We start from the raw sequence: 25,621 nt of genomic DNA, 5'->3' as shown, positions 1-25,621 counted from the left end.
CAATATCAATTAACTCACTTAGTCTCTAAAGGTCACCAACAGTTGCCTAACAGGTTTTATAGCCAATGAAATCTGTTACAGTCAATATTACATACTTTACATACACCTTTTTTAAGCAATCAGAGATGCGACTTGAAAGTGATGAAAACAAGTGAGCTCTGCAGAGATGGTAATGAGCTTGTGTCCACACCGTCATATTAATGAGCCATTGACCTTATTGTAGTCATTGCCCGCAGCGGATGTAAATAAGCGCTTGGCTTTCAAAAGTTATATTAAATCAATGACTCATCAGTGCTATTTGTTGCATGCAGCATAACTAAATTTTGTTGACTTGATTGAGTTGATCTACATAAAAATTGAATTTGCCCCAAGAAGCATTCATGCTTCATAACTGTGTGTTGATGCACTGTGATGTGGAGATGGAGGTAATTGACAACAGTGTGTAGTAATCAGAAGATACAATATTTTGCACTTTGATCTTTACTTGATATGATTAATAGTGAACGGTGTCATTTTGAGGCTTTTTTTTTTGTCATCTAATTATATTCATTGACTAAATGTTTCAGTATAAATTGAATAGCGTTTAACAAAATTCTAATAAATGGAAATCTGCAGTATGGAAACACACTGCATAACAACAAGTTATTTCTCTGGTCGTCAGTTAAAATCAAGCCTTCTTATTTTGCGGTCTATGCAGGCTGATGGTGTCTGTCACAGCCTGACACATGGCAACAAATGAAGAAATCATATTCACCAGTTTGACAGCATATGCTCTTCATTTACAGAAACACAAGCAAATACAGAAACACAGACAGAAAATATGCACAGAAGCACTGCAGATGTACTGAACACAATGGAAATGTATGCAGGAACATGAGTAGAGTTGTTATTGCTTGTTTCCTGAGATTGTGTTTTCTGCTTTTTTGTTGATCAGCGTACTTTATTTCCCCCATCTGCCTGTATGTTTCTGAAGTTGCAGTGCACTGGGTTCTCTTTAGTAACCAATATTGGACCCTGCCATATCAAACATGATGTGTCTGTCACTAAACATGTGAACAGGACCACATAATGCATTTTACTAACACTGCTGAGAGAACATAGAGATGGTCAGTTATATTCAGTTTCCTGGGTGAAGTAATATCACTGCATAGACTTGAAGCATTGTAGGTTATTTCTGTGTGTGAGTGCTTGACCACTTACCTGACAGTTTTTTCAGTGTTCCTTTAACTGATTTTGTGTCTCTCCACCTCTCCCTCTCCAAAACACCCCTCCTTTTTCTACCTCTGTTATGACAGATGCCATGCTGCTCGTGGCACAGAGGCTGGAGGGACCTTTCAACATTGAATCTGTCATGGAGCCTATTGATGTCAAGATTTCAGAGGCCATCATGAATATGCAAGATAACAGTGCCCAGGTCTCCTACAGGGTATGTCAATTAGGTTTACTCTCTAGAGAACAAGAGTAACGTGTCAGACAGGTTGTTAAAATCCAACTTTTCACAAACTGAAGAGTGAATAAGGGAACTTGGTATAAGTCATACTGGGCTGTGTCTAAGGTGTGCAGTACAACACGTTCTAATTATGTCCAAGTTTAGGTCTTGTATTTGAATTATATGTTTCAATTTCGGTCAGATAATCTTAGTTCAACTAACAGTAGTTAATGTGTTTCCTGTGTTTTACTGCATTTTTCTTCAGCCACAAAATTGTAGTCAGAAAGCAAAAAAAAATGTAGGTGGTTGTGAAGAATTTTTTCAGCCTACACAGTATTGGATGCCAGTTCTCATTCAAAGCTAAATGCTCTGTTGGCGTTCCCATGCAACAGATGCAGTTTTGTTTATGGTTTAAGTATATGTGGTGTTTTCCCCAAATCCCTAAAAACTTAAGTCTGTCATCTTAAATAGCATTGGTCACAGCCGAGTTGAATCACCTATCAGCGCGGTTACCTCAACTTGACGTAGGGCACTGTCATACCGGTAATGTGGGGTGAATGCTTCACAAGACCTTAACAAAACATCATGTTTTCCCCTTATTTTCTGCATCCCAAGTAATTTAAGTCCCTTACAATTGGGTGCCCATGTTTTTGTAATTGCAGGTTTTTCAAGGTTGTGGCCAGCCAAAATCCTCAGGAATGACTAGGTCTACCCGTGGTGTTTCGGATGTGTTCAGCGCCCGCTTCAGGCCGTACGGCCCAGAGGAGCGGCCTACCACTGCAGCTGGCACAAGCCTAGACAGACTGGTAAGGAGACAGAGTCAGTGCTGCTGTTTTCAGGCGGGACACCACTTCAGTGTAAACATCATTTGTCTTTCTCACTTGATACCGTTGATTAAAGCTGGTGATTTGCCATCGTAAGCCCCTGGAGCCGGAAATTAATTCTTTGTACTTGTCCTCCATTCAGGCCCCTCTATCGATTTGTGTTTGTTAACGAATCAACAGCATCACCCCAAGAGAGCAGGGGACGGTGTGGTGCACTGCGTTCATTGGCCCTTCTCATCTCTGTGTACTTGGCAAACAGAAAAGAAAAGGATGAAAGGAGAGATAGATAGATTTTGCGAGGCTGACCATATCAATTGTTTGCCGTAAAGCAAACCTATATTTTCCATCAGATTAGCCTTCTGTTTGTTGGATTGGATCTTGATACATGGATTTCCATCTCAAACAACCTTGAAACCTAAAATGCTGCATTGGGGTAAAGGTTAACACGGAGCTGACAGTCCAATTCAGCTGAGAGACAGTTCTCATCATGGATTACCTTTGCAGACACAGTGCCCTTCTTTTCTCCCCTCTAGCCCTTTTGAAAGTGAATCTTTGCAAATTGTATCTCAGTTGTGTTAGTATTTGCAGTATATTTTTAAATTAGAAATCAAATTTTTACCATTATTTTTTAAAGTGACCTTTCAAAAGTACCAAATTCATTAAATCGTTTTTCGCGAAACAATGGGTTGTCAGTCTCGCCCACAGTGTTGAAAAAATACTAAATCAAATGTCTCAGTGCTTTGTGACAGGTTAATACTAAGTTATTACGTTGATTAATTAATTATTTGAAAAGCAGCCAATTTAGGTTGTTTTTTTTTTTTTTTTGCCATCTGGCTCTTGGGATCCCAAAATAATAAATGAGTAATTTGTTTTATTCAATACTAATTATGTTTTTGCACAATCTAATTCATTCTCCGTACGTTTTTGATGTATTATATACAGCATCTGCCTTTTTAGCTTTGCATGTCCATCAACAATTCTCCAATCCTCCACCTACACTTGAATTAATTAAGACTTTCTGTTTCCCTGCCTTTATGCTGCAAACCAGAGGATCATTTGGAATGCGATGCAACACAGTGTAAGGTTCAAAATTTTATACTCTTTTCAGTTGATTTTGCTGAAACTATTGTCTGGTTTATTATTTCATTCATTATGAGTGCAAGTAGTAATGAAGTTTCAATATTGTGTGGTTGGTGAGGCATGGGATTTTATTCTTAGCATTTGATATTTACTGTAAACAAGCACTGTGACATGTAAATCCCAGTGGCATGCAACACCTGGTGTGTTAAGTGTCAGTCATAATCTTGTTTTCATCCCTCATAGGATTTAATATCACCCAGTCTCATTGAATTCGCCGTATTTGTCTTTAATTTATTAGGGGGTGTAATGCTAGAACTCTTAAGACCTTGGTAATTGCTGCAGGGGTGTATTATGCCATCAAAGCATCAGCTGTCAGTTTTTCGCAGTCAAGTCGCTAACACAACACGGATTGTTGAACACATGCCATGTTGTCCTCAGCTCTCTGGAGACCCAACACGAACCTTCCTCGACTACTATATCTATTCCAAAGACATCCCGGTCTAAAATCCTTATTGCCTTAGCTAATAGAATCAACTCAAGGAAGGCAAATCAGCAAATCAGCAGGTGACCTGCTTTATCAGAGCTGGGAGAGGCGAGAACTGTGAAGAGCTGATGTGGGAGTGCTGCAACCAGCATCTGCTCTAATGGCACAGTGACGTGGGGGCTGCAGACTGCTCATGAATAACTGGGCAATTAGCCTGCTAGGAGAATCTCACAAGATGGAACTCAGTGACAAGAGCTTATATTTGATATACAAGACCGGTGTACCGGCGCAGGAAGTAACATTATCAGCATCCATTTGCCTAAGGAATCCACGCTAATCATAGCAGCTACAGGAAGCTGCTAATCGTGACATTTCTGTAATGTAATGTAATGTACTGTAATGTAATGTACATTATATTATCAGTTATCTGTTTCAGTAAGCGTTTGAAATATGTAATTTCAAATAACAAACAACAAGATGCATATTTGGCTGGACAAAGTACTTATTATAATTAAATACATTAAACAAAAAATAAAATAATTTTTAGGGGGAGCCAAAACAAAATGTAAACTCAACACTACATTTGATCACCTTTGGCAAACTGTAAACCTTTTTACACATTCAACAGATACAGAGTCGAATTTTAAGGCAATTAGATCTGTTTTTTTTGTGTCCACTAATTTCTGTGGGAACTATGTGGCTCTTTAGTTGCTAAATGCTTGACAGATTTTACAAGCTAGTGGCTAACTTTGTGTCCTTTCTGTTTGGTAATGTGTGGGCAATATGCAGTGGGTTTATCAGGCCTTTTTCTGAAAACAGTTGGCTGCATCTGGAACTGAGGTCAATGAGATAGGTGAGAGTGAACCAAGACAGTAAAGTTACAGTTAGATGCTGAAAGGTTCCCTGTGCCTGAGGGGAGATTCTGCAGAATCAAATGACAGTTCTCTGTAGTTTTAGCACTACAGGTGACCCCACTTACATACAACTGATCATGTGAGCCATTGTCAATACAACAATATTGATTATAGTCACTTTAACATTTATATGTCTCTATATTTTCCCTGTGAGTGGTAAAAACATGCCTGAAACTCACTTGACTGAAATGACTGAGACTGCATATCCACCCATATTTTACCACATTTGTCTATTTAGCTGTCAGCTATTTTGTAAAGTAACACAGCATGCCACAACCACTGCAGGCAAATGCTGAGGTGTGGAAATACTGTATGTTAAAATGCAACTGCCACTAGATACTAGCTCTAACAGCACCCAAACTGTAAAGTCAGTAAGAAAACTTGCATCGAAACAGTTGTTATATAATAACTTTTAATAACCATATAAAAATGGTAAATAACAAACAGCAGCTGTAGTCCCGCTACATTAAGTTCCTGATAATGAGCTCTGAAATAGTGTCAAATACTGAAGGCATTGCCAAACTAAAGTCATGCAGCATCTGTAAACATGCAAAGGTTAACCTCACTGAGGACTATTTTATGAAGTCAATTAGTAATTAACTCAGTGGGGTCCTGCTGGTTGAGTGGTTAAGAAGCAGCCAACTGAAATTACTGCATGCCATCGCACCCCTCTATTATCTGCCCCCCTATTTGGCCGTACTGTAGGACATTCATAGGAGAATGATAAAGGCAATGGAAACAGGCTTTTTTCCTTTTATTTTGTGTCTCCCTTAAACACTATGTAACTTGCTTATGATTTGCTATTCTCTACTTAAGGTGGCAAAAGTTATGTTCAGACAGTGAAATACAGCTGTCATCAGTGTGACGAGTCATGTAGCAAAAATATTAAACTACTTAAGTGGTGGCAGTGTGGTTTCCAGCTGTTGAATTATGTCAGTTAAGGCCATATGTTCCAGATACCACACACATCTGCTGTCAACTCACTCCTGCAGCTTACCGCCAGCTGCCAAATTTTAGACTGCAAAACACTGGATGTTGATAATAGCAATGAAACTCATGTTAGGCAAACTGTGCTATTTTTATATATTAGTCACATGTTGAGAGTTTGATGTACAGCACCAGTCAAACATTTCGGCAGATTTTTCTCATTCAGATGAATGGGAGTGTGTGTCCAAACTTTTGACTGGTACTGTATTCCTACTGAGATCCTGTAGTGGACATCACAGACTGTAAATATGCTCCACTAGCAGGCAAGAAATATACTCTTCTCTGTCCTGCAGCACACAGACACATTTATACTGACTGCTGAAATACAGTAGCTATTCACATGAAATAATCTTAACGCATACATTTTTTATTACGGTAGCCACATAAAACCCCAGACGAAATGAACAGAAGGATACAATATTCATTTTATAAATTGTGGTATTTTATATTTCAGTAGTAAATATTCTTAGTAGACATTCTTCAAAAACAGCATTTGGACTGACTATAGAAGTGTAATAAAATGAGTCAGGAAATATGCATGTATAGTAAGCCACTCAACCAAATAGAATCAGTGAAGGTTCACTGCACACAAGATGGTCTGCATCATAACTGGACATTGTACAAGTGTGACTACAATATGCCAAAATCATTTTGGCCACTTGAGTTTGGTCATAATTTTTGGCCAAATGAGGCCTCCAACAGGATTCATTGTTCACCGTGGTGGCATTAGCTATTTGTGAATTACCATTTTTTTCATTTGTTTACTTCTGCAGTTTTAGAGAGATTGCTGAGCAGGTCACTAGGTCCACATGTTTAGAGTTGATTTGACTGAGGTGTCATGAGAATATACCATTGTTTTGGCATGTAATCTACTGTAAATTCCCTGAAGAAAGGTGATTAGTGATTAGAAAAGTAATGACTGATTTAGACAATAGGCAGTGAAATCCCTCCGGCCCTTTCCCCCCATCAGTTGGTTGTTAACAGTCTTTATGAAAGGGTCCCAGCTTGTCTTACTGTGTATTGTATAAAACTGTAAAATATTTTTTCCAGTATCTGTGAGGCGAGAGGTGTTTGCAACCATTGGTGTTGGCACATTTTTTCCAGGGATCATAACAGTGCCAATTACAAGTCTTTGGAGGCCTGATTTACCTGATTTATTATGAAATATCACTCAAATACAGGAAATCATAGTAACTCTTGTTTTTACCCAAATGCTTTCTGTCATTATGGATGTCTTAATTGAAACTACTGCTATTATTTTTTTCCTCATGTCATGCCTCTGTGCAGTACATTACAAACAGGTGTAAAAGTGTTAGTCTCATCTAGCAGCTGCTTTGTACAATCATTAGTGTGGCAGCGTTTAACTGTTTATCCTGCAGCAGGGACATGACTGGGTTCCCTGGGAGAGCACATCTTTGTTGTCCCACACATTGTCCTCGTTTACATTCTGGCACAGAATAATTACCCGTGACAGTGACACTGCTCAGGCTTGTGAAAGTTGACAGTAGTTTAAAGTGTCCTTTGATAAGAACTTCTTCTCTGGATTTAGCGCCAACTTTGCAAGTGGAAGGGATGGCAGGGAGGGCATTCATTCATTTCTGGAGGAGCGACTCCACCTCCAGCTCAATGAGCCATGACTGTTTAATTGCCTGACATTCTGTCAGAGCACACACCCTCAAAGCTCTGAGAGAAATGGAGATTTGAAAGTCCAAAGAGGGGATAAAGGCACAACAGACTGTCAGGCTCAGAAGCGCTTTTTAGATAAGAGGTGAAGCTTTAAATTTGACATTTGTAACAAGTTTTTGTGCAGTTCAATTTAGTATAGTTTTATTGGTGCTTTTTGTCCTCCTTGTGTAATACAGAGTTCACAATTTATCAGTATTGCACCAATAACAATGAGAGAAAGACACAAGCAGGACAAGACCGTACAAAACGAGCCTGTAAGATCAATTTTTATCAAATAATGAATAATTTGACCCACAACTTTATGTCCAACTACATGTACATGCTCTTCCCTCCAAAAAATTAAACCCAAGTCAGCAATGGCCAACTCGATAAACTCAGAAACTCCTTCAGGCCAATTAATTTCTATGTATATAGATAACACTTGTTGTCACTTTTTGCACTATTTTCCAGAAAAAATCCTGGAATTTCAAGAATTTTTTCTTGGACCTCAAATTTTGTTGTATTAGACAAGGACTTGCTGATGCTTCTAGTAATAGTAGAGACAAAATGTGAGAAAATACAATTGAGTTGCTGATGATTGATTAGTCCTTTTATCCATCACAAATGTAACCTGTTTCTTATATTCAAAATCAGAAATAATATTTTTGTTGTTCTGTGTAGAAGCTGATTATTGTGACTATACACCAGATGCAAAAACTGTAATTGTAAACAAATTATAGCTCCCCTTTTATCCGCACAGATATAATTTATCCCTGTCTTTCTCCGTCTCACCATGTCAAACATTTTTTGTGTCGTTGGATAAAGTAAACACTTCTGAAAACCAAAGTCCACAATCAACAGTATCCAACATGTATTCAGGCATACACCCTAAAGTTAGTCTCACCACAGCAATTTCAGACTTGAAGCCCTGCTTGTAATCAAAAAACACAAAACATGCAAAATATTAGAGATATTATAATATAATAATTTTCATTCAATCTGCAGGACACTTTTGAAAACAAACTCACAGTCGTTACAACCGAGGACCACATGAGGATTAAAGGATAGGTTCACAATGTTTCAAGGCTGTATTAAAACAACAGTCAGGTACCCACATGATCACTGAAAGACAGTTTCACTGTAATCATTTCTCCTGTTCATACTGGCCATTAACAGATCCCCTTCAAATGTTGAGAGCCAAAATAGAAGTGTCCATTCAGTCATTTTGTGCAAAAATGCATTTAAAAGTTTATTTAAAGCTTAGGTATATGAGCTTATATGTTTCGTAGGACAGTGTTTCCCTGTTCAGCTGTGGTGGAAGTATAGCTAGTAACAAAAAGAGGGATTTTGGCACTAAAAAGACTAACACTGAAAGATATCACTTGATATGACCCATTTAGACACCTGAAGCTTCATAGGCTTCAGATAAACTTTTAAACACATTTTTGCACAGAAGGAGGACTGTGGAATTTGTCCCCATCATCATGTACTTACATTGTAAGTGCATTATGAAGGGATCCTCTTTGGACAGTATGAACAGGAGGAATGATTATGGCAAAAAACCCAGTTTATTTCTTCTATGTTTTGTCATGCCTTTGCCCTTTTTCTCATGGCATTCTGCATAGTTTAGCTTCCTCAGAGTTATTAATATAAAATCACTTAAGACAGAAAATGATGTTTCATCACAAAGCACGCAATAAATAAATGAATAGTTCAACTACAGAACTTCATTTATTTATTTTTGGCCCTGGTACCAAATGAAATCATATTAGTAACCCCTGGTGCCTACCGCACTCACTACAGGTTCTGAATGTGATAGGCAATTGGCTTGTGATGATTAATGTGGAAAAATACAAATCAGAGTTGCCTTTAACAGTCACTAACCACACCAGTGAATCACTGACCTAACCTGGCTACCTTGATCTAAACCATGTGCGGCGTTATGGGTGGGCCTAATGGGCCTGGGCCTGGCCCATCCTAAATGACAGGGTGATTATTGAATTATTTCTTATAATTAAAATGAACATCTAAATTCATAATAAAGACTAAAAAAACATCCCCCTATATATATATGAAAAGGAAAGATAATATTTATTAGGTTACTAATGTGTGAAGTCTGTGCCAGTATTGATTGTGATTGTCACAGTAACCGTGCCTCTACTTCACTTCCTGTTTACACTAAACGGCTGTTGTGTGATTCTTGTATGTCGTCTCTCATTACTGGCTCTGGATCAATCATAGCAAGCCTTTTTACGTCCTCTCTGTACAGTTTACGTTTGGCATTTTAGCCTGATCAAAACACACCCCGGTAGTGCAATTTAGAGAAGTAACTTGTGATGTGGCGCCACAAGTGGTTTCACATTTATGGATTCAAGCCAAAAAGGTTGAAAATCACTGTTCCAGACAGTATAAGTGTGAAATATGAAAATATCCTATAGTTTGTTCACTTTTTTCTTTGCTAAGTGATCACTTCACCGCACTGCTCAGTTCTGACTCCAACTGCCTTCAGTTCTAACTGTTATGTTTGGTACAGTACAGTTCAGTTCGGCATAGAAGTTATCTTATTTTTACTGTTTTTGTGTCTTTTGTAGTATTGTGTCTTACAACTGAGCTGACACTGAAAGAGGTTTTCCTTACTGTAATCATTCCTTCTTCCTTCTGTTCATACTGGCCATTAAAAGAGCCCCTTCAAATGCTTTTTCAATGTAAGCGATGGGGGCCAAAAATCACAGTGTCTACATTGTGATTTTGCAATATCATGCTTTCAGTCTCAGGTGAGGGGAGCTCTATAGCTAAAAACTACTGACCTGATTAGTGACAATGAAGAGTCAGTATAATTCTATTTTTGTCAGTGATTTATTCATTCATGTATAGAACACATCTACCAGGAAGCCAAAGAAATTGTAGATACACCTCAGAGTTTCTGAGTCAGACATACAGTTAAAGTTGAATGTAGTGTGCCGTATAACAAGACTGTGCACTTGTTATATCCTCAGGTCTGCTGCACACCATCTTGCCCAGGTGCATTTTAGCAGCAGGGAGATAGTCAATTCAGAAAGAGGCAGTCACTAGACTCTTGGTTAGTCCTTTCACAAAGACAAGGTAGCAGCATGGTGGATCAATTTACAATCACTGCCTTACAAAGTTTTGCACTTGAATTCCAGTCTTCACCATGTTTGCCTTTTTTCCCTTTAAGTGTTCTCGTTTTCTACCACCATGCCATGTAGGTCAGTACACTGCTTCTACCACAGGTGTACTGTATTAGGTGTGATTGTATGTGTTTGTCTTGTCATGGACCAGCAATCTGTTCAGTGTTTTTCTTTTCATTTCAATCAGTAACCGTTCAACTAGCCTGCCATGACCTCTGATTAGGAATGTGTGTGTGAATAGTGTGACTAAATTAATAGATAAATAAATGAATGTAAGATGCAAAAAGGACATTTTTCAGCAAGATGCCCAGAACAGTCTATCCAGCAGCATACTAAATTTTATCTACATATGGTGTGATAGAAACTGCAATATTACTTTTATTCTCTGCCAACTTTTTAATTATTCATCACTATAGTCAGTACATGGATAACTTACAATATCTTAACACTAAGTAAAATTGAATATTCATGCACACATTCTTTTCTGTCTCTTATTCTTGAACCATGTTCAGTAGGAAACACTGAGTAAAACATCCGTATGTGGTTTGTGAAGTCAGTTGTCAGGAAAAAGCACAACCACCGTCTTTCCCAAAATCTTGACCCTGGCATTATGTTTGTGCAGTCCAGGAACATGTCAAGCCACTGAGACATTCTTGTTTTGGATACAGTTTAATGGAAGTAAAGTGGGCCTATCCACAGTTCCTTTCTCTGTGTTGTTGTATCTACCGACTCTTGCCCAAGCCATGCAATTATGTAGATTCCACAGATTCTAACAAAACTCCTGCTTTTTCTTAGACCACACAAAAATAAATAGTCTAAAAGTGCACATGTGGCATGGTCCTTCAGTGTACTATTACATTTTACGGTCAATTTAACAATTTCCTCAGTGAGGGGGTACCCAAGCATAAATATGTTTCTGTAGAAAATGATAACCTGACAAATTCCACGTTTAACTAAATCATCATCGCAGCACCACCTGTAAATGGATTGGAAATGATTTGCTCTGACTTTGTGTGTAATCCTAACACTTTAATCATTTTTGGCAGAGAAATGTGAAGAAAGCAAAAGATCAAACAGGACTTTAAATGGTTCATTTGTGACTGGATGATAGATATTATGAAAGGTCAATTTCTCTTACATTTTAAACACATGAATGATCAGTTCCCTTTTCAACCAACCACCTGTGTAGTGCACACTAGTCACACCACTATACTATAGTGGGTGGTCTTTGCAATTGATTTTGAACATGAAAGAGCAAAACAAAGTGCATGCAAGACGTCAAGGCACGGTTATCTTTGTCACATACTGTAGCTCAGTTTACTGTTTGTGATCTGAAAGAGAAAAAAACTTTCTTTTCAAAGGATGAACACTGATGTTCTTGGAAATATGAAAAGCTGTGCCATTGCACCACATGCTGATATTCTACATTTCACAATGGGCAGAGACCTTAAGGCATTGGCATATTTGCATCTGCGTGGTTTGTCCCTATAGAACACTCATAGTACTGTATGTCCTCTTTTTCAAGCATTCACATTAGTGTCTCAGAACAGCCAGCAGAAGCATCATTTACTCATGGTATGACACAACATCAAGGGACATTTTGAAGCTTGGTAATGGGTTTACTGCTTGTCAGTTGGAAAAACAGGGGATGCTGATATAGGATGAGCAATCAACATGGCTGAAGGTGATCAAAACACCTGTGAACATGCAGCAAACATTCCCAATATGTTAGTATCTTTTAAATGTATTTATTGTAACTATTTTAATTGTCAACAAGAGGCACATTAGGCTGAGTAAACTACTTATTGAGGAAGAAATTAAATTTTTCTTGGAGCCAGTGTGTAGCGGTGATAAGCATAAATTTCAAGTTGGGTGTTACTGGTCACTGGGTAGCTTCCTGTTGTAAAAGCCAAGTCAATTTCAGCTTTATTTACATAGTGCCAAATTACAGCAGAAGTTATCTCAGGGCACTTTTCATATAGAGAAGGTCTAGACTGCACCCTTTAATTTAGGGAGACCCAACATTCCCCCATGAGTAAGCAATTCACAAGGGCGGCAAGGAAAAACTCCCCTTTGACGGGAAGAAACCTCAAGAACCAGCTTCTGTGTGAGCAGCCATCTGTCTTGACTGGTTGGGTTGAGAGAGACAGAGGGAGAGAGAGAGGGGGACAGATATAGCGATGCACAGCAATAACAACAACAACAATACCAAGACCGATAATAACAAAAATATAACTTATAATAATAATAGTAGCAAAGGGTGTCGAGCAGGTGGCCAGCAACCACAGATAGAGATTCTACAGCTTCAGAGGCAGAAAAACATGCAAATCACAAGACATGAATGCATACAGATGGAGAAAGAAAGGAGGACAGAGTATGTATGTATGTAATTGTGTGAGCGAGGAGTAAGATGTTCCTTGAAAAGAGCGTTCAGCCAATAACAAAGAAAAGGTTTAAGAAGGCCAGTTCGTGTGGGTGTATAACCATGCAGATGCACACTACAAGGCAGATTGCTGTACAGTCAATACTGCACACACAAGCAGATGAGCGCAACCAGGTCTGTTTATAAATGTATTACACAAGTTTTTTTAAAAAAAGCAGGCACAGTTGTGGCTGTAAGCATAAGTAAAAAGTCTCACCTTTTGACAGAGACCCCTTTTTATTCATGTAAATAGGAAGTAGAACGCTGTTTCATCACATAACCATCATCTTTGTGTCAGGAGATAAGACATAATTCAATAGTATGTCTGATGAACATGCACAAAGATGTATCCCATAGCATCACATCACAATCAAGACTATCAGTGAACTGGGGTTGCAGACACCAAAGCTGTATCTTCCTGGTTCTGTAGTGAGATAAAGACATCACACATGCTGCATTGAGCCAAAAGGTATAACAACTGATGAATACTTATCATACACAGTTCACTCTTGTCATTCATTGTTGTCATTCACAAGGCAACAGAATACAGACGCTGCAGGTTTGTGCTATGTGTTTTAACCAGATGGCTACACGCAGACCTCATAATTAAAAATTTAAAGTTGAGTTTATTTGTTTCGATTTATCAATATAATTAAAAAATATATATGTTCAAAAAATATAAAATAAATCTCTCAGGAATCCTGTTAGAGATAAAAAGACATTTAAGGTATTTAATATACAACAGTAATGCTTCATAAATTTAAAAAAAAGCAGTTGACATACTGTAAATGCATTCATTACGATATGTCAACTGTAATCCACTATGTGTGATCAGCTATTATGCTGCTCTTTGTTAGACGAGTAAAAAAAAATTGCACATTTAATTGCATCTTCTGGATGTGAGACACTTGAAAACTGTAAATGTAAGGTTTCTGGAATAGATAGAAACCATTCAACCAGTTGTTGTTTTTGCCATGCTCTGGGTTTTTTTGCAGTTGTTTATACATTTTCAATTTTCATTTATTATGCAATGAAAAATGATTTCCATTGCTTTATTATCTACTATCATATTGCTTTTATGTTTTCATATGCTATCATCATAATGATAATTAAACGTGTGAATGTTATAATTCATCCCTCTATTAAGGCTAAATGATAGTCAACCAGCTGCTATAATGCCAGCACCACAATTTTTTTCACGAAAAAGATCAGTGATTGTTCAATCTGTGTTAAATAGTGTTATTTATTCTTTTAGTTAGAATCATTCCATTTAAAGTCCCTTATTGCACACGGACTAATGCTGGTGCCATAGAGGCTCTGCTACTTTTCATATCTGTCAATACATTAATGAGGTACATTGGCCCCATTACACTCTAGGCTGCCTGCCTCTCTGGGGAACAAGGGCAGCAGGGAGAGAGCAGGCCTACTGATGATTGCTCTGTTCTCCACAGAGCATAGCTTCCCTTTAATCATCTCCCTTTTTCAAACTTCTCCTGTCATAGCCTTGGGCGAATCACAAGCACAAACTCACCACTGTTTCATCAATATTCTGTCATTCCTCTTCACCGTGGGATCATTGTGTGATAAATTTTGCTAACCATGATAAACCATATTGCCTAAGTGTGCAGTTACCCTGGGACTGAGCGAATGGTTTGAGGCAGTATTATGTAAAACAGGCTTCTCAATATGACCTACTGCCCACTGACAGTATGTAAATACAACATAAAGCAAAACAACATACTGCAGTGTGTCATTTATGAGAGTAGAGACCTTTCATGTGAAATGCTGTATGGACAAAAATTCAGTTTGCAAGAGGCCAGTTAAGGTTGATTGATCTCCAACATGTGTTTATTGACTTGATTAATGATGCATTGTTCTAACCACCAATGCCCCCCCCCCCCCCGTGTTTTTTTTTTAAATCACTGTATTTTCTAAATACTTCTAATACTCGCTGGTGATCAAGCCTGATCAAATTAATCTGTAAGTTGCTAATTGGCAATTATTCATCTCAAAATATTTTCAGCTATTTTTGGAGCCAACACTTTCTTTTCTTTGTTTTTCAGGGCACACAGAGATTTGCCATCACATTAAATTAAAGACATGATGAATTATTTCTCCTACAACAGTTTTGAAAGTTGGAAATAAAGTTGGGTCTCCAGTGTGTTCAAAACTAGTATAGAATCAAAACTAAATCTGACAGTATGCAGCAAAGCCATTATAATATACTTGTGCATACAGCACAGTATGTCTTTGAGGCAGGAGTTTTTAAATCTTACAGCATGTGTAACACTGATAGTGATACATATTCATTACTTTTGTCTATTGCCTCAATAGTATCTGCCTCTTGTCCTCAGTTCCTGTCAGATACACCATTGAGATAGAGCTTGCAGCACTTCTGCTGCTAGTAAAAATCTGGGTAGCAAAGTCAACACAAATGCAAATTAATAGGCAGTTTTGAATAACAATAGAATTTCACTTAAAGTCAAGTATCCATTCCCCAGAAGCAGTGTAATAACGATCTCACAGCACTATCACTGACAGTGCTGTCACCAGGAGATATAAGAAAGATATATGCGCTGCCCAGGCTGAGGCTTTGTTCAGACGTCCATGTTAAATCATCTTGTAGTGTTCTGCTGTGGCAGATTTATGCCAGGACATAATCAGTTGTAATCAAGGGAAACAAGGAGGGTGGCTCCAGCTGTGAGTTAAAGAAAGTCCAATTGCCCACAGAATGGTGCTAAAAATGGCTTATACGGTGAATGCGGCAGTGGAGAACAAAAAACACCACTGCGTTGTCATATCAAACCACATTTTAGTTTGCATGTGGTTGTACTGTTTTCTAAACATGACTAGCTTTGGTGTAGTATTCCCATCTGTGTGAACACTGCAAGATAAACAGCTGGGCGATGCCATTTTGGTCTCATCTATTGTGAAGTCACAGAGGGGAAACATGTTTGCTTTTGCCCTCTGTTGATGGATATTGATTGGATGAAAACAGTCCACGTCTATATGCACTCTGGTAGTTACCTGCTCTAGGCAGAACAGCCAAGTCACCTTTGAGATGAGTGTTTCCAGACAAGGACAAAAGGCTAACACAAAAGACCTGACAAAGCGAAGACCACCACTATCACTGAGGTATTTTTCTTGGTGTTCTTTGGGCTTGCCAAAATTATATTTACCAATGTTTTTGAATGTGCTTTACAGGTCTTGGTTGAGAGAATCTCCTGTTTATGGTTAGACCATGTTAGACACTAGATTAAATAGCCATGTTCGGGGACACACACCAGCGGGGCCTCAGCACCCTGTTACTCGACACTATGGCTGTTGATCTGTTGGCTGCAATACCACATAGTGCACCTAGCCTAAGAGGAGAGTGTATTAGTTTTTAGGATCAGCTCAGTCAACAATATAACTATCAAGAATGTGATGAAGAGGCAGAGTTATTCTTGCTGTGGCCTTCCTCCTTGTGAGAAACTATTCAGCCTGTCCTCAAAGCGGTCATTGGTCAGGGAGAGACTTATGGCATGGCCCAGAGGTCTGGTATGAGCGGAACCGACTCCCTGACCTCTGTAATTGAGATGCAGGAAGAATACTGCATTCGTATCAAATGAAAAACTATTTTAACGCAGACAGGAGGAGCAGTTGCCAGGGAAAATAAGTTGATCGAGGAGTTGACTGCCCCTTGTGGGTTAGTGGTGAGACCTGCTGCCGAGTCTATGATTAGATTGAACATGCACTAATTTAGCTCAGAGTCACAGCAGAGGGATATACTCAGTGTCAAGAAGGGATGACATCCCCAGATGGTAGCTTAAAAAAGGACAAATTGTTAATTTAACAAGATAGCAGTGTTTTAACTAGCAGGAGACAGAAGAGAACACCCAATGAGCATTTTTTTGTGTTCGTGAGAGGGAAAAAAACGGGAGATTTACCAGCCGGCAGAGCTGCCAGGGGAGACAATGATCACTGTAGGTCAGCTTTGGCAGTGCTTTGGCAGTGTGTGTGTGTTTGTGTGTGTCTGTGTGTCTGTGTGTGTGTTGTCAGACTAAAAGTTAGAGAGATAGTCTAGCCACATATTTCTTTTTTCTTTTTTTTTTATTGAAAGGCAGATAGCGCGTCAGGGCATCATCCCACAGCCAGATAAGCGCCTAGGCTCCTGACATTGTGCTGTTGCCAGGAGTGTGACTGCAGCTTCAAAGCCAGTGACACGTCAGCTTTTGATCTGAGAATAAGCAAGGGCATCTGAAAACCACTGGTCCAAGTACAGCTCACTCCACATGTCTACGCCAAGCTGAAAGGTGGCAACCAGCTACCACCCTGTTAGCATGCATGCAGAGAGCCACCACAGAGACTCATGACCTGCCTGTGTGCACTAAGTTGCACGCACATACACAAGGCTTATGACAAATATTGTTAAGAAATATTTTAAGTGTCTGTAAACACTCAGATTTGTTTGTTTGACTCATGCAGCTGTTTTTGGAAATAATTATTCTCTGCAAACATTTGCCCATGTTTGTCTATTTGAGTTAGCCAATTACTTTTTACAGTGAGTAAATATTGTACTGTATATCTAATATGTTTGGGCGGATTTCATTTGTGGTGAAAATAGCAAGTTTAAAGATACGCTTGTGTTTGAATCATGACAGGCTAATATGTGTGAGCTGCCATAGATTACAGGCTATTTTCAGTGCTGTTTACTGCTGAATTAATCTTCTCTATTGTGGTTTAGTGCTGTTTAGTAAACTTCCTGTTTTCCTGTTCCTGAAGAAACAATCAATCTGATGGATGTGATTCAATTTGTGATCGAATTATGTTTATTAAAACAGGTGTAATTTAAGCAATCACAATCATGCCCTGCAACTCGTTGTAGTGGTTGTACTCAATATATATGAATGGAAAACATGGAGGATAGGTGGATGAGGACAGTTGTAAGAAGAATCCAGAGACAACTGGGAATATACCTTTATATCACAGTGGGAGAAAGAGAGAAACCAGAGGCTTTATTCTCAAAGATCCTCAGAATAGAAGTTCTTGTATAAGATCTCGGGTCAGGTAGCCATGAAACCTTCACTTTCACTTAGGACTGAGGTAACAGAGAGAAAGACCAAAGAGAGGGGAAGAGCGAGAGAGAAACACAATGAAGTAATATATGGTTCATGACAGGAAGCAAGGAAACAGAGGGAAAAAAGGGAAAAAAGAGAAAAAAATATGGCTGAGGAGAAAAGGAGAGAGGGCAAAACTACACCGTGCTGCAGTTTTTCATCCTTTAAACTGATGCATCCTTTTAATGGGGACTTCATCGTGAATAAGTGATCTCCTTATTTAACTACTTTTAAAGAATAGCTGTCATGATGTTCAATATTTTCACTCTCAAATCCCAAGAACAGACCAAAAAAAAATAACAACAGTGAATTGATCCTTTGTCTGTGCGTCACACTGGACTGCACTTGAAGCTGAGACCCTCAAACAGGACAGTTGTAAAGTACTGAGAAACGAATTAACACATTTTTGGTTTTGTTTGGTTGTTTTCTATAAGAAAATATAGACTAACACCAGACTTATCATTTAAATGTCTTCATTATATTGTACAAAGTGAAACTCCACTGAAACCTTTAGCACTTCCACATTTTAAACAACTACATTTACTAGCATTTGTTTGTTTTTTCTTAATGTAATCATTTTTCAGTACTGTTAAGAATAAAACCACAAATCCCTTGGACTCTCTAAATACTATTTAAGTGTCTGAGAGCCTTCACTGTCCTTGACGTGAACCAGAACCGTCTATTACTGTTCTTTCTGAAGCATTTTCAGGAATTCATTTCCACAAAATTCTAAGAAACACCATATACCACATCATGCCTTTAAGAAAAGCTAAAATATAGATGATGTGATGCATAAAACAGACAGAGCAAGGCCATGTACAGCCATGTATAAGCCTTTTTCAGTAAGGCAGTAGTGTAGAAATATATTCATATCTTATGTCCTTTTTAGTGCTTTTTTGTTTACTGTATGAACTGAAACATCGTATCCAAAACATGTAATTTGGTAAATCATTAGGTAATAACAAGTGGTCTTTTTCTAGCTTTGTAACAGTGCATTTTTTATCAAGCCATAAAGGAACAAAATCCTTCAGCTTATCTGAAATATTAAACATCACCATGATACATTTCTCATGTGCTAAGTGTGAGTATTTGTGGCAGTATGTCTGTATGTGGGGGGATAAAGGAAAACAAATTCTCCATTCATCTGTCATATGTAGTTTCTCCTGCACACAGTAGGTACAATTAATTTAGAAGATGCTCATGTTTTAAATGTTGTTGATATTCTACTCAAGTTCACGTAGTCCTGTGCAAGAAGTAATCTAATAGAAATAATCATTACTTGCACATCCAGTGAGTCGATGCTTTTATCAACTGTAGTTATTACAGAACCACAGGTATCACTAATCACTAATAATACCTTTAATGTCATCAGGAATAGCTGTCACACACAGAGGTAATAGCCATCTATTAGGATGTCATCAAGACCAAATAATGTCATATCCTGACGCGAGGTGAGGAGGAGTTTTGTGTGTGATCCTCATTGTGATTTTTAATGACTATCCACCATGTTAGTTATAGGCAGCTGATTATAATGAGGACCTCTGCTCTACACACACACACACACACACACACACACACACACACACACACACACACACACACACACACTAGATTTTTGTGTAATTAACTGTTTCATTAGTCTTCCTAGTTACACCTGTCTCCATGGAAGGCAGACTCTATGTGTTAGAGCACATGTGAACATTCATGTGGACTTTGGGTCTGATATGAAAGGAAACAAAGTAAACCTAATTGGATCCAGTTTGAAATGCATTTTCTCTCTTTGATTTCCTCACTATCATTTTCTCAGCGGTTCCGCTCAGCTGTTTCTCAAAGACATAGTGCCATCTAGTGTACATTGCAGCAGGTTGCATGCCAGGGTTTCTTGTTGCGCTCTTATTATTTATTCATGGGCAATGCGCAATGAAGTGAGGGGCTGACTTTTCCCTTAGGAATATATATCATTTTGAGAGAAGGCGTGTCTTTTCCTCGGCTCTTGAAACTCTCCTCCTTGAACCATCAGACATTTGAGGTTTCGGGTTCATTGGGTACTTTTTTCCCCCAGTGGATTGCTTTTAGTGTTCTCAATGGGGAGTTTTATGTTTTTGCAAAGACTATATGTTGGTAATGGTTGGCTGAAATAGGAAAGCATTAAACATTGACTGCCTCAGTACGGCTTTATGTGTCAGTTAGAGAATATCACAAAGATTTAAAACCTACTTAGTCATCTCATCACAGTTGTTATGTGTTTAAAGACAAATAACAGGCATTATTTAAGATATACAAATTCTATGCTTGGGATAACAATTTGTTTGATATGGTTTTTCTACAAAAAAAAAATCATTATATGAAATTTACACCTCTTCTTTCCACCTCACCAAAAAAATGGAATCTATGAATATGCAAATATTGTTGTTTTTTTCAAAGTTGAACTACTGGGCACTTGTGTACAGTAAGTTGCATACTGGATCAGTACTGCCTTCAAACTAGTTGTGATGTCACAAACCATGCTTGTAGGTGCACTGTTTAAACTCAGATTTAAGGTGAACACAGACAAACTTTCCACTCTTGGCTGATGAATGTAAAAATCGCTTTCTATTGTCAGTCAGTGAAACTCATCTAAAAGAAATAACAATAAGAGTGGAGGAGGACCTTAAATAACTTATTTTAACTGATTATCTATTTTCAGGTATTTGCATCACTAAAATGTGAGTTTCTCATTTCCAGTTTAATTGAGAAAAACTCTCACTTGTTAAGCTAAACTTAACATGTGAGGTTTAGTCAAACATTGCCAGTCAATCTCTTGCATTGAGTACAGCCTTGACCCTCTGGGCAGTATCAGAGCTGCTGAAGTGCCTTGGCATCAGTGTGACAGGATTAACACATCAAAAGCAGTGTGGAGGCCTACAGCAGCGTCACACAGTCAGTACAGCACCTTTCATGTTCTGCTCAGGTTCACTACAATTTCACGTAAGCCAACAGCAAGTCAGACGGAAAAAGATAATGGGGCCAACCTGCTGCTATCAGCTTTTCCCTCAGCTTCAGTGAAATATGTCAAATTCTGTGTGTTTGATGAAAGATTGGAGTTCAACAGGCTCAAGTCGAGAAACGATATCTGACTATGTCACATGGCTGCGATGCAAAGGAGCATTTAAGTCTGACATTCAAGCTGAGAGTATTGCTGCAAGCCTGCATGGTCTTACTTTTCGTGATGCACACCTTTAATAGTTGAAGGAAAATTAAACCTTGGAAGAATGGGGGTGTATGGGCAGGTTGTTATTAACTTAAAAGAAAAGTCATTGTTCACACTATGTGCTATCTTTTGTACTTGATTTCCAACCTTCGAAGAAATAATGTCCTTGAAAGTGGTTACAAATGTGCAACCAATTAATGTTTCACCTTAAATCATTTTCTGTCCTCTGCATTTTTAGTGTATTATTTCTTGTATAAAGTACATATAATATGTACACTGAATCACTGGTTTCATTTGTGTTTATAGAAGGCTTTCTTTTCTTCCTTGTAACATTCCCTGTCTTTGCTTAGGTGGTTGACATAAAAGGAAAACTGAAACTGTTCAAGAAATTTTGGTCTGGCCTGCCTGAGGTGATGTGCATCGAGGACAGAGTGACCGCTGGAAATGCCAGTGATGAGGAGTGCTGGAATGGACACACCAAGGGCAGGTAAGGTTACCGGTGCCAGGGGCTAATGCAGGCTGATTTAAAAGGTTACTTAGAAGTCCAAAGTCTGTTCAACACAATCCATTTTAATCAGTCTAATCCTAGAATTAAGGATTAGATTATTTTACAGATTTAGACTCAACAGTGCAAGAGTTTGGCATTCTTTGACAGCGATTTGTCAGCTAAACATATGGGATTCTCATGATCCCTCAAATATTTTTGGGTCGTTGTGGATACACCCTTTAATATATGGTGGAATATGCTTTGCTGCTGATTTCATTATTGTGGATAAAATAGTATTTTCATTGTCCTTTATTAGTGCAACCAGCACAGTGCTTCACTGTTCATCTCAATTTTATTTTCAAGGAAAATGTTTGCGCAAATGTTCCTCATGCCTGCAGCTATTACCGAGGTCATCAGCATGATCCAAATATGTTCAGCATTCATATTTTAAATCATTTAAATAAACCTTAAAACTAATAATTTGACCACACATGGGATCTGACTTCTGTTTTCTATAAAAAAAATAAAATAAAAAAATATAAAATAATTGAAATTAGTCAAGGACATTAAATGTTACCTCTTATAAGTCTGTCAGAGATTTCTGATGTTTTTAGTATCCACAGTGACCCGGGCTTATGGGAAACAAATGCTGTTGTGTAGAACGATTTGTGGAATGCCCTCACATGATGACTTGCTTCTTACATATCAAATAGGATCACAGGCAGCTGACATGTTTTCCCTGGAGAAATATCTCACAAATATGTCAGAACATTGCTCAACATGATTAGGTCAAATGTTCATTGTTCCAACATCATTTTATCCTCACAGAACTATTCTCACATGCTGTGTGAGAACCAAAAATGAAAACACTTGTGTATTCTAACCATTACTTTTTCTCTGGTCTTAAGACTTCTCATTATGATAATTCTTTGCACACCAGAAAGCTCAGGGTTCATAATAAGGTTGACATAAATATTATTTTGATTACTGTGCGCTCACAAGATTTGTTGTCCTTTTAACAAGCCTTTTCCTTTTTTCTCAATCTGAAAGGTATTTCCCTGAAGTCCAAAAGGATGGACTGACCAACCAGGTGAATAACCCTGAGGTGGGTGTGGACATCACCCGCCCAGACACCTTAATCCGTCAGCAGATCATGGCTCTGAGGGTGATGACCACCAAGTTGAAAAATGCCTATAATGGCAATGACATCTACTTTCAGGACTCAAGTAAGCAATTTGGCAATTTTCCCACACAGGCACACAAGATAACATGTGCCTTATTTTCTTTAGCTAGAAAATGTATTTTTGGTTTCACCTTCCCTGCCCTAACTGGACAAATTCATGCTCCAACTTGTCACTCACCTTGATAAGCTGTCTACTTTTTGATACCTAACCATGAGGCAGAGGTAATCAGCATCAGTGAAACCATAGGAGTCACTAAAGGAGTAAATACCCAACACAGGAAGTGTGCGGTAAACAACAATGCCTACAATCCAAAGTCTTCATCAAGATTTGTGAAACCCTGATGAAGACAGTCGTGGAACTAGTAGCACATTAAGTGTCCATTTACACTCCATCTCCATTCACATGCTTATGTTTACGTTGGCTTAAGTTAGCATAAAGATTGTAAACAGGCAAAACCTCCACCCATAAAATTGTAATCTGTGCTGCATGTTCATTAGTGAGCTTTAGAGCTGCTGTTAGGCAGATTTTGTTACCTATGGACAGAAACAGACCCATTTTTACCCCCTTTTTACAGACTCTGTGATAAGCTGAGCTAGCTCGCTGCTGGCTGTAGCTTTATGTTTACCTGACAGATCTGAGAGTGATATACATTTTCTCAACTAACTCTCAGCAAGAAAGGGAAAAACTATTCCTTTTTATTACCCTCCAAAATATCCTAACCATCAAAGGAAAAATGTTTTGCTCAGTACTCACATTGGGATTACAGAAAGTACAAATGTCAGACTGATATTGTATAATGTTTCCTATTTTACTTTTTCACTTTTTTTGTATATAATAAAAAATAAAAGTTAAGCTACTATACAAACAAAACACTACATTTTCAGAAACATGCTCAGTCTTGCTTGTGTTTTGTTATCATGTTGCAGGCGATGAAGGCAGTGGCTCGGGCAGTGGCAGCGGCTACACAGAGGTCTACCCCACAGACATGGACGCTGCTGCCAGTGAAGCCCCAGTAGTGGAAGCCGACCGGAGCGGCCCTGTGCATGGCTCTGCCCTGCTCTGTGCACCCTCTGTAGCCCTGCCAACCATGCTGGCCCTCTCAACCCTGGCACTCTACCGACAATGGAGATAATGCTGGAGGAGCCGGCTAAACATGGACAGCAGGGTTAATTTTTTTTTTTTCCTTTTGCAGTTTTTTGTATTCAGGCAGATTGGAGCTACAGTCGAGCAAACAGTATTGAGGCTGACAGCCTCGAGACTAGAGAAGTCTGCTCTGAAAAAAAGAGCAGTCATGCATCATGATTTCCCACTTTCCCAAAGATCATGCAGTGCCATCCGTAGACTTGATCGTTTGTGGCATCACTTCACCATCTAACACAGATGCCAACAAACTCTGCTTCAGAGATTGAAAAGAAAAAGTATTTCTTGCACATATTGCAGGTATTAATGTAGGTCTCCGTGTGGAAAAATATAACACGCACTTTGATTGTTTTAAGGGTTTTTTTAAAGCAAAATTTGTTTGTGTGTTGAACAATGTTGAGAATGTGGTTATTGATTCATCTAAAAGAGACACAATATGTTTACTCTATGTTGAATATTATATTTTAAAACAAATACAAAGGATAATGATCTAATTCAGAAAAAATCAGGAACATGATGTTTCCACCTTTTAATTAATTGAAGTTTTAATTTGTTCCTTGTTCCATTGTCATTAAATCACATGCCAACATTTTTTAAAATTAGATGCAGCCACTGAATCTCATCTTTTGTTTTACAGTAAAGTCAACACGATGTTTGGTATGATTTTAGGTTTCAGTATATCATGGGTTGATCATGGATCTGCTGTGCTCCTAGCTGTTCACTCAAATGGCTGAACAGCCTCCTTGTGCTCATGTGTTAAACTCACACTTTGTTAAAAGCGATAAGACCGACATTTTTATATACTCATTTGCCTCGCAACAAATTAATTATCTGCGAAATATTTTCATATCATGCTGGTTTTATAGATTTGGCTATGGGAGTAGACAACTTGGACAGAATTATTACGGAGCAGTTACCGTCATACAGCAGTGCCAAGATAGTCATGTTGGTTCTGTGTTGTTGTGGGGTGCACGGCCTGGTGTGCAATCAATTCATTCATGTTTGAGAGGGCTTAACAAATTCTAATATATCACTAATATACAGTATAAAGAATGACTTACATTATTACATGTCTGTTTCTTTGTCATTAGGGTTTATGTCTACATTAAGTGAGTGGTTATCCAGTGTGTTCTGCATTAAGTGACCTACATTCAAAGACACTCAATAATGAGATACTACTGGCATTATAAAGGAAGTCATACACAGTAAAGTAGTGTTCTGTATATGTTTAAATGTACATGCACATTGCACTAGGAAGAATACATCCGTTCAGTACAAAATCACTATCACCAAATGAAGTCTTGCTGCTCCTGTGCTGTAATCTCTATATTAATTTACGGCATTAGGGCTTATAATTTTTTTCTGCTGCCTCCTCAGAAGTATTTCCACAAAAATTTGATTTTGTCACAAGTTCCAGAAATCCTGGATTTGCATATACAGGAACAAAGACAAGTTCCATAAAGTGCCACTTTTGTGTGTGTTATTAAATAGCCAAAGCTTATTCTGTACGGTTTGGATAAAACAGTCATTAAAATGTGCACTGTAGTACTTGAACAGCAACACAAGT

At 38.3% G+C, this 25,621-nt stretch overlaps 1 protein-coding gene across 2 annotated transcripts in view; it reads left to right on the top strand.

Moving 5' to 3' along the window:
- Nucleotides 1–25,120, top strand: part of LOC128367752 (glypican-6-like) — an 89,321-nt gene extending 64,201 nt beyond the window's left edge. The window contains exons 5-10 of one of the 2 annotated variants that reach the window (XM_053328384.1): nucleotides 1,296–1,426; nucleotides 2,092–2,235; nucleotides 3,302–3,331; nucleotides 21,594–21,730; nucleotides 22,781–22,956; nucleotides 23,841–25,120. In XM_053328384.1, coding sequence (XP_053184359.1) covers nucleotides 1,296–1,426; nucleotides 2,092–2,235; nucleotides 3,302–3,331; nucleotides 21,594–21,730; nucleotides 22,781–22,956; nucleotides 23,841–24,046 — 824 coding nt within the window. In that variant the 3' untranslated portion in view covers nucleotides 24,047–25,120. The remainder of the gene's footprint in view (nucleotides 1–1,295; nucleotides 1,427–2,091; nucleotides 2,236–3,301; nucleotides 3,332–21,593; nucleotides 21,731–22,780; nucleotides 22,957–23,840) is intronic. The other variant, XM_053328385.1, reaches the window with a different exon arrangement.
- The last annotated feature ends 501 nt before the right edge of the window (nucleotides 25,121–25,621 follow it).

This window comes from Scomber japonicus, chromosome 11 (genome assembly GCF_027409825.1).
Source record: "Scomber japonicus isolate fScoJap1 chromosome 11, fScoJap1.pri, whole genome shotgun sequence".
NCBI lineage: Eukaryota > Metazoa > Chordata > Actinopteri > Scombriformes > Scombridae > Scomber > Scomber japonicus.
This window is presented reverse-complemented; position numbering and strand designations above follow the sequence as displayed.